This window comes from Musa acuminata, chromosome BXJ3-9 (assembly GCF_036884655.1).
Source record: "Musa acuminata AAA Group cultivar baxijiao chromosome BXJ3-9, Cavendish_Baxijiao_AAA, whole genome shotgun sequence".
Lineage (NCBI taxonomy): Eukaryota > Viridiplantae > Streptophyta > Magnoliopsida > Zingiberales > Musaceae > Musa > Musa acuminata.
Window position 1 is genome coordinate 8,299,262 of NC_088357.1, and position 16,257 is coordinate 8,315,518.

The 16,257-nt window shown below is 35.1% G+C and overlaps 3 protein-coding genes across 7 annotated transcripts; all 3 read right to left on the bottom strand.

Annotated features, from left to right (window-relative positions):
- Positions 1-125: 125 nt before the first annotated feature.
- LOC103997750 (ubiquitin-conjugating enzyme E2-17 kDa) lies at positions 126-5,245 on the bottom strand. Of its 3 annotated transcripts, none has more exons than XM_009419065.3 (5): positions 5,105-5,245; positions 4,732-4,811; positions 3,906-4,033; positions 814-918; positions 126-445 (listed from the first exon to the last, which is right to left on the bottom strand). In XM_009419065.3, the coding sequence occupies exons 2-5, from the start codon at positions 4,799-4,801 to the stop codon at positions 302-304; spliced, it is 447 nt and encodes a 148-aa protein (XP_009417340.1). In that variant the 5' UTR covers positions 4,802-4,811; positions 5,105-5,245; the 3' UTR covers positions 126-301. The 3 variants fall into 3 exon arrangements, with proteins under 3 accessions (XP_009417340.1, XP_009417341.1, XP_009417343.1); XM_009419066.3 differs by lacking the exon at positions 5,105-5,245 and adding an exon at positions 4,972-5,080; XM_009419068.3 differs by lacking the exon at positions 5,105-5,245 and adding an exon at positions 4,999-5,073.
- A 770-nt stretch (positions 5,246-6,015) lies between these two features.
- On the bottom strand, positions 6,016-9,382 carry LOC135650086 (uncharacterized protein At4g14342). The gene is made up of 4 exons (XM_065169210.1): positions 9,241-9,382; positions 8,463-8,548; positions 8,252-8,375; positions 6,016-6,363 (listed from the first exon to the last, which is right to left on the bottom strand). Exons 1-4 carry the CDS (start codon positions 9,250-9,252, stop codon positions 6,316-6,318), a joined length of 270 nt encoding a protein of 89 aa, XP_065025282.1. The 5' UTR covers positions 9,253-9,382; the 3' UTR covers positions 6,016-6,315.
- A 1,263-nt stretch (positions 9,383-10,645) lies between these two features.
- LOC135650023 (ADP-ribosylation factor GTPase-activating protein AGD12-like) lies at positions 10,646-16,114 on the bottom strand. Of its 3 annotated transcripts, none has more exons than XM_065169078.1 (9): positions 15,917-16,114; positions 15,277-15,364; positions 14,221-14,305; positions 13,824-13,899; positions 12,750-12,913; positions 12,536-12,665; positions 12,232-12,348; positions 11,994-12,089; positions 10,646-11,164 (listed from the first exon to the last, which is right to left on the bottom strand). In XM_065169078.1, the coding sequence occupies exons 2-9, from the start codon at positions 15,314-15,316 to the stop codon at positions 10,883-10,885; spliced, it is 990 nt and encodes a 329-aa protein (XP_065025150.1). In that variant the 5' UTR covers positions 15,317-15,364; positions 15,917-16,114; the 3' UTR covers positions 10,646-10,882. The 3 variants fall into 3 exon arrangements, with proteins under 3 accessions (XP_065025150.1, XP_065025148.1, XP_065025151.1); XM_065169076.1 differs by having other exon boundaries at positions 15,964-16,112; XM_065169079.1 differs by having other exon boundaries at positions 16,023-16,052.
- Between the last annotated feature and the right edge of the window lie 143 nt (positions 16,115-16,257).

Genomic DNA, 16,257 nt, shown 5'->3' on the forward strand with positions numbered 1-16,257 from the left:
TGAAACTGTTTTGTGTCTCCAGCACGCTAAGTCAACCACAGTAAGGCGCAATTTCAGGATATGATCTGCTGTAGATGTACATGCAATACAAACGTATAAAGTATATTTGTCGGGAACCAAATCACTGCAGAAACAACAGGAAGAAATTAAGATTCATATGTATATTAAGGTCTACAAGAGTTTTAAGGATCTCCAGTTGGGTACCAAATAGTAGTTTAGCCCATGACAATAGCACTACTACTACATATCTTATTTTCCAAGAGATCCAACCTGCGAATGCTCCACAAAAGTAGAAAGTTTTCTATCCCATGGCATACTTCTGAGTCCAAGACTTGGCAGTTGTCTCGTACTTGGCTCTGTCAGTCTTGTACATGTGAGCGATCTCAGGTACCAATGGATCATCAGGGTTGGGATCCGTCAGAAGTGAGCATATGGATAACAGCACCTGCAATTGAAGTATTAAATGTCAATTACCTTCTTTTTCCATACTACAAAAAAAAAATTGTAAAACTAAGCAAAACTGCATAAACACTATTTCCTTTCCTTGAACTCATTGACTACTCTCTCTTGACCTCCCAATTTATACAACCCTCGCTCGACTATGCATCCGCATCATCTACACTACTGAAGACATGCGCCAATGATGATTTTGTAGGTCATGGATGTTAATATGAACTGCAGACAAGCACCATGTCTAAAGATATCAAACCATAATTGACTTCTTGTCAGCTTTGGGTTGCTCCTGAGTGTTTAAGTATGATATCTTGAGGATGTTTGTTCCAGAAACCAGGAGAAATAAGAGGGCATAGTCACCTTTGATATGGTCAAAGCAGGGCTCCACTGCTCCTTGAGGATGTCGAGGCAGATGCTACCATTGCTGTTGACATTTGGATGAAAAACTTTGGTGCGAAAAGAGACCTGCAAGGTTATTGTCTTGTTAAGAAATTATGAAACTAGATCAGATCAAATACTAATGATTTCAAATAAGTTCCTCAAGAATTTTCCTTGGTAACAACCAACCCTGTTACAGATATTGTAACTGCAAGTAAGATATGACTAGGACCAGGATGATAACATACATGGTAAATGAGACTTAAGTTGATGGATATATTTCAGCATATCTCTAAGTATTATGGCATGTTTTTTGGTGTATCAGCATAATAATGATGTAGAGTTCACAATAAACTTGTTATGACCGCTAGATCGCAGGGAAGCAGCAAACTCTTTAAGGTGCAAAGATTAACTTCAGATGTTAATAAAACACTTAACAGATTAATATTGCTGTTGCTTATGTATTTGTAAATGCCATCGCACAATTGTCAAAGGCAGAAGAGCAAGCACCCATTACACATTTAGACATGTGATGGCAATGTATATGTTCCATGTTCTAGTGCAGAACAGCATATATAATCAGACATGCCATGGTGCTTAAGCAGCATGGTGTGGTGTATCCAAGTACAACACTACAACCGTGGCAGCCAGAATTCTAATGAAATATCTACAACAACAAAGCCGTAAGTCCCAACTATTTGAGGTCGCTTATATAGATCTTTTACCGCTATTGAAATCTGTAAAAAGTCATATATTTAGTTAAGTTCTAAGTACTTAATTCTTAATTTATAATTTCTAATAAGATCTTTCTCTATCTCTTCTCATGGCATTGACATGAATCATTTCACCGCTCCTGACTATTACATCTAGAGGTCTCCTAAGCACATGCTCATACCATCTTAAATGATTTTCTTTAATCTTATCCTCTATCGACGCGGTACCTAGTTGAAGTATTTATTTTCCTATCTTTCCTAGTAACTCCACACATCTATCTCACCATTCTCATCGCGACAACACAATCTTCTTGTATATGTTATATTTTTTAACTACCCAACACTCAGATCCACAAAACATTATTGATCTCACAACTATCTCATAAAATTTTTCTTTTAATCTCAAAGGTATCTGATGATCACATAAAACTTCTAACACCCCTTACTATCTTAATCATCGTATTTTTACTTTGAAAAATATCTTCATCGATCTCTCCATCTTGTTGAATTATTGATCTAGGATACCTAAAGTTTTTTAACTTCTAGTCCATCTAACTTATCTATATTATCCTATCTATTCCTAGAATTACTAAAACTGCATCTCATATATTTAGTTTTAGTCTCACTTAATATAAATTCTTTAGTTTCTAATGATTGTATCCATAGTTCAAGTTTATAATTAATTCCACTTAGATTTTCATCAATTAAAATAATATCATTAGCAAATAACAATCTAATGAAATTTCTACAATAACTAAAAATTGCAAGATTGATTTTTTATTAATCCTTTCATAGTTTAATTTAGATATCGATTCCAACATTGACAAAACCTTATAAATAGAATAAAATGAATGACAATGTTTCATCGAAACAACATGTTGTTCATCTCATCGAAGGAAATACAAAGACATCTAAATCTGTGTTACATTAGTTTTATTTTTGGAAAACAAGCTCACCTACAGGAGAATGTTTGTGTCATTTTGTAATAAAACATACAAACTCTACAACCAAAAACGACAGACAATATGGTTTGCAAAGCAACTTTTTTACACAATGGAAAATTTATGAAGTTTGCACGTCAAGTACATTGTTCAGATTTGGTCATCATAATCGTCTAGTTCTTGTTTTACACGAAAGTAAATTTTCCTGATTAAAATACAATATGTTCAACGCAAAGCTTAACACACATCATATGGACAAGTTAAAATTTAAAAAATAAAAAGTACAACTCTCATTTTTATTATTAGAGTTATAGCTCTTACCAAGCATCCTTCAAATTAAAATTAGCACTCGTCCTTCAAATTCTGGGACTACAATTCTAAAATATTACAAATAAAAGATATGGTTAATATTATTAGAAATGACCTAAACTGTCATGTTCTTAAAGCAAAATTAGATAAACATACAAATCCACCACCTCAATTACAGATACCTACACCCTATTTGTTTTTTTCTAACACCACCACCAGAGCCTTATTACAATTGTAATCACTTCCTCTTCATCGCTTCTACTACCCTATCAACACATAATGATTGGTTCCTCTTCCTCCTCTTCCTCCAAAAGTACCATGTCTTCTTCCAACATCAACAACTTCATATGTAACCACCACACCTCGGGGTGGTTGGTAAATGAACAAAAAAGTACAACCTCAATAAACCCCAACTAGAGTTGGGTTAGGGTTGATTTAGAACCCAACCTAACCAAAACCAAAATGATAGCACAAGGAATGGGGAGATCCTAACTTTAGGTTGTGTTGGGTTGGGTTGCGTTAGGTTGGGTTTGGGTTGAAGAAAATATACTGATGGCTTGGATCGTGGTTGCCATTGTCAGCTGCAGCTCTATCTATGGTTAGTGTCACCCATCCAGACAACTCAGTATGAAACTGAAAATGTCCTTGTAAATTCTTCATGTTTCCCAGATGGTATGCCATAATCTGCAAAAAGGTGGAATGAACCAAAAGACCTAAATGATAGCAATCCCAAGGCAAATAGAAAACTAGCACTCAGTATATTCCAAAATAACTTACGACTCCCATAAAGTGATCATTCTAGGTAAATTTGCCTACTCAAGAAACATATTATCGTATTTAACACCTTAAATGTCTGAGCATACGAGACATAGCAACATATTCAGGAAACACTTTTTATTACTTACAAATTAATGGTTCAAGCTAATACTAAAAGATAAGTTTGTAATACACTTATCTAATCTCTGAAAGGGCAAGAAGAGCAATGAAAGCTAACATAATAAATTTTCTGATACCAATACAATCACAGGAAGTAATTGATCCAATTGTATAAATATAGAGCACAAATAGGACACCATGTCCATGGACAACGAGTCAAAGAAAGAGCAGCTACCTTTGGTGGCTTGAATGGGTAGTCTGGTGGAAAGTGAATATTCACTAAAAATACACCACCAGCATAGGGGCTGTCAGCAGGTCCCATAATGGTTGCTTGCCAGTGGAACATGTCCTCGCCGACAGGGCCTATCAATGTTAATTAACAACAAGAAAGGTATCGATAATACATTTTGCTGTGGAGACAGTTCTAAGGAATGCTCAACATTTTCTAGTATCTTTAGCATCAACAACACCAATGAGGGAAAAAAGTCAGCATATGCAGGCAACAAACAACTATTACAACAAAAAATCGAGATGGCATATTGATCCATCTGAAAGCGCTGATGCAATCAGGGGAGCAGCAACGTGTCATATGCCAAATTAAGGCAACAGATAGAATTAATACATTTGGTTGAGAATGATGGAAGGAGGCTTCAAGAATAACAAGAAAAAATACATCAAATACATATAACATATGAACTACAGCCACAGATATGAGATGAATTCCAAAATTTGAAAACCTTATTTCTTAATATGGATATGGATCAGACATATGGAAATATGGTACAGACTTTATGAGGCACTAACCCATCATTAGCATTGATATATCAAATAATTGACATCTTTCATTAAAATAATTAATATAATCTGATAACTTGGGTTAGATATAACTCAACCAAACACAGAATATGGGTTGTATTATTGGCAAACACAATTGACATGCGACCGACAGATAATACTCCTCATAGCAACAAACGATCAAACAAAAATAATGAGGCAAAGCAAGAAGAAGGTAATGTCTACATGTTCACAAAGCCGAAGGGGACACATTATATAGAGCTAACCTGCACTGCAAGACACAGGAGGGTCCCTCTCCAAGTCCTTCAGCTCCTTTTGGATCCTCTTGGAAGCCATAGATCAAAGTCTGAACCGAAATCGATCATACACATAAAAATACATGATCAGACTACCGAAACGATGAAGCAGAACACTCGGCATTTACCACAAAAGGATCAAACTCTTCAGAGCGAAACAAAGGGAATTAAGCGATCTAAGACAAATCGACCATATGAAAACAAAACCACCGTCAAAAATCAAGATCGATCATCAACCCTTAGAACCCAGGGAGCGGTGGCCACCAACAGGCCAGAAACGCATCAGAAACGGGAGCAGATCAACCGGTCCGGCGTCGATGACATTATAGTCTAGATTCGTTACCTGGGAAGCGGCCAAGAAGACGTGTTAGCGCGATCACCACCCACGCTAGGGTTTCTTGCCTATCGCCACCGGCGAAGCGAATGGTCGTCAGACTTGCTTTCCTTTTCCTCGAAGAGACCGAGAGAGAGATAGAGATAGAGAGAGACCTTTCGAGCGCCTCGTTATTTATAACGCCCCGAGAGGCGGACACACAATAGTGAATGGTGAAGCAGACACGTCCACCGCTGGTTGGAGATGATGATGCCATCTCGACCGTCCATTTGGAGGACGTGCTTTCGCCACCAAGGATTCCTACCCGCTCGATCACCTGACGCGTAATGGCTGAGGATCCCGTGGAACCCACCTGTGAAGAGCACTGATTGCCTAAATCCTTCTTAGAAATTTTATATCCATCCTTGCTTTTTAAATGACCAAAATACAAAAAGAGTAGCTGAAAGTGAAGTTTGTATTTTTGTCATATCCAACAATAGTTATTTGTTTAGAAATGTGTTGTTTGTTTTACAATCTTTTCCTCAAGAATCTCTCTTTTCAAAGTCTCTAATTCCTTTTTTATGCTGATAACTTCAAATAACGAACTAAAATTTCCAAAATATTCAATATACTGTTTGGAATATATATTTTCCCACATATGGAATACTTTTGGTTTCCTTATGAGAAAATGAATATGCATGCTAAACAAATTAAAAAAACATACATTGAAAGATAACTAAAAAGAGAGATACCAAAAGAGCAACATGGACTAATTGAGATTCTAAACAGCAGCAGACTTCCCCAGCTAATAAACCATTCTTATCTTCACAATTCTATCAATCTGCAACATAAAACCAACAAAAATATAAGTGTGGATTTGAACACTTTAATAACAGTACAGAAAGTAGGCCAAGGTGGAACAGTTTCATCTTTGCAAGATATCCAGAAAGCTCTGTTTTACTAGGCTCTCACAACATAGGAATTACAGGATAACAAGTCTCACCACTGAACAGTATGCATGGCCACAGCATTTAGAAAAGTACAAATCAAGATTCAGGTAAAAAGGAACAGCTCCTTCTAGACTGAACTAAAGTTCAAATCCCCAACTCAAAAGTTCAAAGGAGAGTGATAAGCAACATAATCGAGATAGAAATACAGTTACATCCCAGTTTTCTCCAATCCTGGAAAAGAACAGCATCGATTGACAACAGAATTCATTTGCTGCACTGCTCCAATCGTCTTCAATCTTCTTCTCTCTCTGGAGGAAGACCGCAGGGCAGCAACATTTTCTGCAAGAAAAGCCGTTATATCACCACCCACCAATCACGCTGTCACAAGAAAAATTTTGAAAACCACCAAACAAAATGCACAGTTTGTAATAATGACAAAGATGGATCTTATCATCCTCAAATATTTCATAGTATGTTTCTTATGGCAAAAGAGACGTTATCTAATGCCAAAAGAACTGATCTATTGTTCATACTTAAACCGAATTGTTGTTTTTTTTTAGTCAAGGCAAACATTTGTTTTTTTATTGAAAGGATGATAAGACGAAAGCCCAAACAAGTGAGAAGTTTTAACTTCTTTGTAATAAAAAACAGTTTAGTCAGTGTTAGTAAGATATAGTTGACAAAATAGCAACAAAATATTTCATAGTATGTTTCTTGGAGCAAAAGAGACGTTATCTAATGCCAAAAGTATTGATCTATTGTTCATACTTAAACTGAATTGTTGTTTTTTTTTAATCAAGGTGAACATTTGTTTTTTTATTGAAAGGATGATAAGATGAAGGCCCAAACATGAGAAGTTTTAACTTCTTTGTAATAAAAAACAACTTAGTCAGTGTTAGTTATATATAGTTGACATAATATCAGAAGACATAAAAGGATTTTTAGTAGGCTTGAGAAGAGAGAACACCAATTATGCAAAAAAGAAGATTAAACTGATACAAATGAATTAATATTTTACTCATATACCTTCAATATTTTAAATCCAATTTCGCAAACAAAACAAACCAACCCTACTAAGATTACAGCAGGCATGAGAAAAGAACAATTATGTCAAAAAACAGATTTAACCAATGACGATCGAATTAATGATTCAACAACAAAATTTTGAGTACAATCTCTCTCAAACAAACCAAGCAAGCCCCATAAAGCCTTAGCAGGAACAAGCAGAGAACACAATTATGTTCAAAAGTACTTGTAACAGATTACAATCGAATTAATGATCCATCTACAAAATTTTGAATCTGATCTATCTAATACATAACAAACAAATCCTAAGTGAGAACATGTTCAGGTTAGTTATCAATTGTGTTTTCCAGTTCCATCCATCATATCGCAACATTCAAAATACTGCGATGGTCCTAACATAGTGACAAATTGTATATGGTTTGAAAATTTGGATTCACTAATCTTGTGAAATATGAAAACCATTGATTGAACCTGTTTGTTAATACTTTATTGCATTTGCAAAAGTTTATTTTGTTCAATTTAATTAGAAATTCTACTTAAAATCAGGTATGGTATCAACTCATGTGATTGGGACCACCATAACATGCCAAGCATAAAGCATCTCTATAGAACATGCAACTCCATAAGTTGTTTCTTTCCAATGATATCCTAACTGGTGAGCTAGCCAGGAGTTTCAGACTAAAGTCCGCTGGTTATGACGAAAAGTCAATTACAGGTACCATAACCTGTAATAAGGCTAATCAGTGTTCATTAACTTTGATTATAAAGCAGCAATTGAAATTCCATTTGCTAGAAAATGTTGAAAGCATCAAACCAATAAGCTGACATTAAGTAGTGGAAAATAATGACCAATTTGTTAAACTTATTTGTTATGTAAAAGTAAAAGAAGGAAAACAACATCAAAATTTCAAAAAAAAAATTACAAGTATAGCATGAATGCTACTTAGTAAATAATTACATGCAAGCTTTCCTGGAAGATGTCACAGATCAATATTTGGTGAACCAAAGCAACAGAAAATTTCTCATAGTTATTATTAATACACAATAAATAAAACTAATCCAGAGAATCACAACTCACCCATTTCTGCCTAACTACCACATTCTTTTTAAGGTGTGAGAATTCAGTGCATAGCAGCTTCATATTATGAATTACTGACAAAAAATGTAACCCATAGTAAAAATAATGGAATTGATGCCTTACTTGCATAAAATTGTAGCGTTCCCTTCCAATTGACTCATTTTCAGAAATGGCAAAATATGCCAGGACAGGGTAGTGACCAATATATGATGCATAACTATCACGTTGGATGTTCACTGCCCATTCACTGTAAGATATACAAAGATTTTATCGAGTCAGATTCAAACATAATAAGGAAGAAGAAATAAGTTTGACCAAAGATTTGGAAACTCACAATCTACTCAAGTCAGCATGGCCTGTTCCAACATATTTAGCTTGAAGATGCTCAAGCTGAGAATTGATATTGAATCTGTCGCTAGCCTGAATACAGCAGAAATTTTGTGGATATTAAGTCACAAAGAAAAATAAACCAGAAAGAGCAAGTGATTACTGCACCAAATCCTGATTTTATACATACATACATAAATAAATAAATAAATATATATATATATATATATATATATATAAAACCTAAATTTAAAAGTTTAAGAACAAACATTGCTGTAATTCTCCTAACATGATAAATTAAAATCGGAAATAACACTATGGCACTGGACAATGGAAGTTAGTAAATCAAAAGTTTCAATACGCCAGGCAGGAAGCAATCCATCTAATCTATCAATCTTCTAAGATGCATTTAACTCAGAAATGAAATCACTTTTATGGTCAGTTTTAATCCGAATAAAGAAAAGTGTAAAATCATCTCCACTCAGAATACTTTCGAGCATCAAAATTTAGACACCTCAAAAACTAACAATCAAGCATTTTATAACCGTATATCAACATTCTAGCAACTATGAGTGATCATAAAGCACTCGTAAAGGCATAAAAGTACCACCTAAGTCATTCAACATCCAAATTGTCAGACTTGCCTGATCAATTATCTGGTGAATTTTACCAAAAGCAACAATGAAAATAATTCAAACCAAGCCTAAAGAGTAACAAGATCGAGAAAAGTACTATCAATTCCATCCGTAAGAACTCATTCGGCGAGTAGAGATCGCAACGGATACCTTCAAATCCATCTTCTGTTCTCTTCGTGGCGGGTGGCGCGTGCCGGTAGCGGAGTTCGCCCTGCGACGCAAAAAGGTTCGAGGTTAGGGTTCTCTCTCGGTGCTTTTGAAGGCGACGGACTTCATCAAACACCACTCAGATCGTCGGGAGCAGAAAAAGAAAATTCAAGATCACGAATCTTGAAGCAATATCAACGTCCATGATTAGATGACACGATTGAGGTGGCACCTCCGTGGAATTATAGATCTAATGAAATCAGATTCATTTCAAACAAGTTATTTTGTGTTTGAGGTGTACTATTTAGAATCCTGTTGGTAACTCTCTTATTATTATAATTCTTTAAAAAAATAATAAAATAATATTTTTAGAATTTATTGTCCTGCTACTATTGATTTTCTTTTTTTTTTTCTAACAACTCATATGATGGCCACACTACGCATCCTAGCATCGTCGATACCCTATAAACTTGGATTCCTTATTATGCATCATAGCATCATTGATGCATTCCTAGTTCGTATTCTATGTCGCCTTACACTTCATAAATGGTTTCCCCTCTAACAATCATAGTCTTGTGCTTTGTCGATGCTTTCTCCTCCTTTGTTCTGTGTTGCCTAATGCTTCGACGATGATATCCTCCTTCTATGCTTCTCTTACCCTGTGATACATTTTTCCCTTCTCCCATGCTCCCTATTGTCTCACATTTTGTCGACAATCCCATCTCTTGTACCTTCTATCACCTCGCGCTTCATCAACTCTTCTCATTTATCGATGTTGACCCTATTAATTGTAAATGCTAAACTAATCTGACATCGATCGCTAACCTACTTTGATATCGATTGTTATCCCCTCGACACCATCCTCTAAGAAGTAAAAAAAAAAAAGAAAAAGAGGAAGAGATGGTTTAGAAATATTAAAATATTTCAAGATAGGATTGTAAATAGAAATAAGGGGTTATAAATAGCAATCTCTTTTGAATATTTCGTTTATGAATTTCAAAATAATAAATATGAGAATTGATTGTGATAAACAATATAATCAATTGATTTAAAAAAAATTATTGCTAATCTTAATATTGATTTCGAAATTCATAACTCAAATACAATAAAAATTAGTCATTTCAAAATTGATTTCAATTTTATTGTATTTCCAATATTTTTGCCCATTTTGATTGTGACAATGACCCAAACGTCTGAATCAGAAGGGCAAAATAAGAAGTAAATTCTAAATTCTATAATCCAAACAGAAATGACTAAATAAAATTAATAAATAATTTTGAAATGATTAGTAATCCCGAAAACTTAAGCATCTAGGAAAAAGAAAACTTAACAACAGGTGAAATAAAGGACAAATATATACTTGAAATAACATGATAAAAAATTTGATAGGACGATGAGTGATCTAAAATAAATAAATTGTTATGAAAACAAAAGATCTAATATATATTAGGTTCAACAAAAAAAATTATCAGCCAAAACAAAAGATGGTTTGAAACAATCTTTGTTCAGATACATTTAGATTAACTGGGCCACCCACAAAATTTGCATCACAAACTGCCAACTTGAACAAAAAAGGCCCTCAAATCCAAAACCAACTTATGCAAGTATATCAACAACAAAACCAATTACAAAAATACAACCGAGTTTATTCATCCAGAGGCATCCATTCCAGTTCTAATTCAATCTCTCCAGACTCCACATTCTGTAGCTTCAGGAGTACCTCCTGCTTTATCTTTCCATCTACAATGTTGACGATGCTGTCTTTGACGAGAGCGTTGTCACTTGTTTTCAGCCACTTCCCGATCTGCATGTTTGCAAGGAGCTCAGAATCCCCGAAAGCCATCGTGGCGGTGATCATAGGTTGTAGGTCGATCTCTGCCTCACCCATTATGTCATCAGCAGATAAAACGTCGTGGTCGTATACTTGCTATTAAGAGGAGAAAAACTGATGTTACAGCATCTTCATAAGCAATTGTCCATGGCAAACTACCATTATGGTTGGTTTAAAACTCATGTGACAGTAAATTCCATAGCAGATCGATAAACTAAGGCATGAACTCAGCTAATATAAGAAGTGAAAAGAATGAGAAGAGAACTTCCTAGCAAGCCAAGAAAACATTACAAATCAAAAACTTCAGATAAAGGAGTGAAGGAAATAAACCCGGAAGCTAAGTCACCACAGATAGCTACACTTCCAAGGGTAGACACCAATTCAAAATCTCAGGAGAAAGAAACATTGAATGGCTATGATGTTACTCTTCCAGATATTTTGTTCCATGCAATTTCATGCTGCACAAAGCATATAAAGAATTTGAAACAAAAAACGACAGCAACTCAAGCAGTGAACATTTTATAATCAAATATGGTATTACATTTTGATAGGCTCAATGGAAGGAATCACATGAAACAAAATATAAACACTCTAAACCAGAGAGAGAGAGAGAGAGAGAGAGAGAGAGGAGAGGGGATGTCATATATGGTGGTGTAAGAGAAACTCATGATTATGAATATGTAGACAAATAGGCCATATCTTTTTTTTGTGCGACTACCATTTCACAGGAACAAAAATAACTCATGACAAGATTTTGAAAGCAAATAGTGAATATCTAACTTTGCTTGAACAAGTATCATTGCACACAAAAAAAAGAAAGAAAATAAAAAATCATGACTTAAAAATAAACAACTGAATCTTCGTAATGTGAACATATAACCATGTATGTACAGAACACACAAAATAATAGTTTATATGAACTAACCAACTTCAGAGCCCCATAGCGTTGTGGTATTGAAAACTTGAGCTCTTCATTCCATACTGGGTTCAAGTTGCTTTTCTTTACTGTTGTCTGGGCTTTCTGAAACAATGAGAAATCCATACACAGTTGAAGATAGAACATAAAGTAACTCAACCTCAAAAACACTTTTCGCTTTAACTAAACTAAACCAATTTAACCACTTTGAATAAGCAAGGATTCATGCTTATTAACAACAGTTCACCTGCTGCCCAAGTATCAAGACAACATATGGATCACTAGTTAGCATATCTCTAACAGCCAAATTCGAACCTCGGACTACTTTGATCTTCAAATTTCCAAGGAATTGTCCCATCTCTTCCTGTCATTGTCCCAAAAACCTCTTCATTAAGAGTACCGACAAAGATAAAGCTAGCTGACAAAAGTACCTAGTATTGATGCAAGAACAGTCACAATAAATGCATATCTATAAGATGCAGAAAACAGAAAACAGAGGTGTCAAGAACTCATGTAAGTATCCAAATGGAAATAGGCATGTGATTGCTTACATTTTTCTTTGAACTGTTGGAAGTGATGCTGCAACCCAAATCTTTTCCAGATTCGAGAGTTTGAAAAGACATCTTAGATGACACAATACGCAAGCTTGGTGTCAAGAAGTCTTGCGACACATACTTGGAACTATTGAACCAAAGAAAGAAGTGTTTTTGCATGAGAAATCATCCAAGCATCATGCAGCATAAATCTCTCTACAAAATAATGTACCTGATAAACTTGGTTCGCTCCTCATTACTAGAGTTTGGTTTAGGTTTTGGATAGTCTTTAGGAAGAAAAGCCTCATAAATTGAGTTAGCATAGGAGTTTCCACCAACCTGAATCATGGAATCCATATCGGTTTCAGACCATTCATCCAGTGTCAGAGACAGCACCTGGATGCCAAGAATAGCAAAGGAAAAAAGATCAAAATCCTGAGCAGCCAAGTTATCATATTCAGTGTTTAATATAATGCTGATGTTAGTGCAAAAGGTTAGCACCTCCACCTCCTTATAGGTAAGCAAATGAATGGCTGGATCCATGACAGACAAAGCACCCTCAAGTTAATTTTTCACTTGGGAACTGGAGAAAATCGTACCTATGTGCTTAACAATTATATCCTAACTCAAAAAACAAACTTAGGATTTAGCAGGTACCACCAATTTAGCTATAACTTATGTTGTTTAAGATTTGCAGGTCCCAGAAGACCAACCCTGCTTGAAGGCAAGCAGACATGCAGAACCAAAAACATGAGCCAAGCTTCTACCAGGGTCCAAATTGCAATTAGTTGAAAAAGGATCTGATGCTGAAAGACATCTAAATTTCATATCCCAGACGATGTAAGTAGGAAGTTGTACAGTGCACATCTGCAGAAATCTTATTGTTCCCGTTTTGAGATGATATCAGTCATAAGCATATTTACATTAAATCTCGGAGACAAGTTCTTCATATGGTGATTAACTCGGTATCCAAATTTTCTACATGCACACACATGAAATTGCAGCAGGATCTGTTAGGCCTCATGCTTTTAAGTAATCATATTCAGAACCAGTACATCCAAGAAGGGTGAGGCTTGTGCTAGAATTGAAACTTTGTAATCACTCATGACATAATTATGACAGAAAATAAAGTGAAAAAAACAAGTGCCCGTAATCTATGAAAATCCCACACTTTCTAAATGTTAAAGGGCATGGTTAAATAACTGAACGCTTATAACACAAATAAATAGATGGATTCATAAGGACAATGAAGATTAATTTAACGCAACATCCAAACAAGGAAGACATCAGATGCCTGAAGCTATACCTTTGAAATTTCTGCACCAAGGCTTCTATGGACCTCACTACATTTTAAGCATATAAAAACTCCAATATTAGCAGACCTGTAGCAACGAGCACCAATTGTTCTAAAAACCATGCATTTTAAATTGTCAGACATCAAAACATCAACTATATGCATTTGCAATATAAGTGTCATACTTAAGCTCAACCAGTGTTATCTAGATGAATAAAACGACTGGCAAAATTGTCACCAAAAGATATTAAAAGCTTAAGCTATAACTTAACATTAGAAACATGGTCTTTCTTCTTTTCTTAAGGGGGGGTAAAATTTGCATAACGACTTACAATATTAACAGTAAAAAAATCTATATCATAAAATGTTTCATGATAACTGTAACAAATTGACAATTTACTGTACTCACGCCCATTTTGGATCTGGAGCACAACAATCTGCACAAATGCGATTGTCACTTCTAATCATAAGACCCCTCAGTTTCTTCCATTTACCTGTTATTCAAATAAGAACTAATTATGACTTAAGACAAGAAAATATCTCCTGAAGTTTCAAATATGTTATTGGTAGTTAACAACGAACAAATAGTATGATGTGCAAAGAAGTGTATGCTAGATGAAAACACATGTAGAACTGAATTATTGATGTTTGAAGTTCTGCATCAGAATATTTCATTTACTTGGTTAATATATATTGAAACATTATTCATGCATGTACACAAAAATGATGATGTTTAACTAATGGTACAGTACTAACTCTCCAGAGCCTAGTCAATGAGTTTTATTAAAGAAAGATCACTCCATGAAATGATTCCAAACATACTGTGACCACAATCATAACCATGAGCAGCAGTCCTTGGCTCAAGAGGACTACGGCTGTTGAATATTTTCATATACAATCACGACTTTATTAAATAGAAGCTCTTACAAATTTCATTTATTTCACCCAGTCATCCATCTCAGGCCCCCAATGACTTTCTCTTAACCAAAGAAATTAAGCTGATGGTTATGCAACTATGCTTCACTAATGACAAAAGACAATCGGAGCCTTGATCACAAGGACAATGAATTGCAAACCAGTGAAAAACACTTTTTCCTGGAAAAGTAGCTATTTTTTTGCTTAAAGTGATCCATAATGGAAAAGCACTGAGAAGCTGGCTAACTCATGCACAAAGAAATAACCCAACAGAGTGCTTCCACATACACCTCATAAAACAAACCTGATTAGCAGTCATACATTCAGTCAAATAATATTACAAGCAATTATTTCCCATCTTAATGTTTCTTCTTAGACTAAGCTTCCCTTTAAAAGAATACCAAATTCCAATGCATCTGGTATCTAAATGATGAAGCCTACCTATTCAAATTTAAATTAGTTAGTCTATGGGTTATTCAAATTTACTTTTATGTACTAATGAACGTATCAAGTATGAGCATTTGAAATGAACAGATATTTAAATGTGTACCTGAAACAGGTTTGTCAGGCCTAGAGTAGCGATTACTCATTTCTCCACCTCAAAAACACCTAAACTTTTGATGTTCAACAAAGGCAACCTTTATTGACAAACGAAAAAGAAAAAATCAACAAACCTTCAACAACTAGAAGTCAAACATAGAATCGCATAACAATTTAAAGTCGACCTGAGAATGAAACAAGAAAAACATCTACGTCACATGACGGGATCATTGGGTGATGAGAGATATATCCATTTCTGGACAGATAAATGGACTAAGAAGAGGATACTAGCAGTGGATTTTCAAGATCTTTATCATGACCTCACACAACTATTCAGATAGAACAAAATCGTGATTTATTCATACAATTTCTTTGTATATATCAGAAAGGTCGACCGCATAAAAGCTAACAAACAAATTCTCCAAGAAATAAAACATAGATTACAAACTCGTCATCCGTAGGAACATGCTTGCCACAGCAAAGAAGCATCCCAGATCAGAAACATGATCCAAGAGAACTTTCTTTTCCGGTCCACCCACAGAGAAAAAGGTCAAAACCAGGAGATTTAGTCTCTTCCTCAACCTAAACGACTGAAAAATCATCTACGAAGCTTGAAGAAACAAACTTTAACAAGCAAGAAAAAATCCGACCAGTTTAAAGCTCGGAATACGGATCGGATCATCAAGAAATCAACTACCAGTCAGGCACATCAAAGTGTTCGCGAGAAATCCTCAAAGAAATGGCGAGTAGAATAACTTGAGCTCAATATTGCACTTAGCTACGGGGGAAACAAGTAGCTATTTGCGAGAAAGAAACATCCCTGAATCGAGATCGAGGAGAAGAGACGGATGGCCGACCCTTTTATTTTCAGTGCATAGAAATTATTAGAAGGGCTCATTTTACCATATTACTCCTCTAATATTCTCTTATTAACTTATGCAAGACTTTGTGAATTACCTTTCAAAATTGCATGTATTTTATTACTATTTTT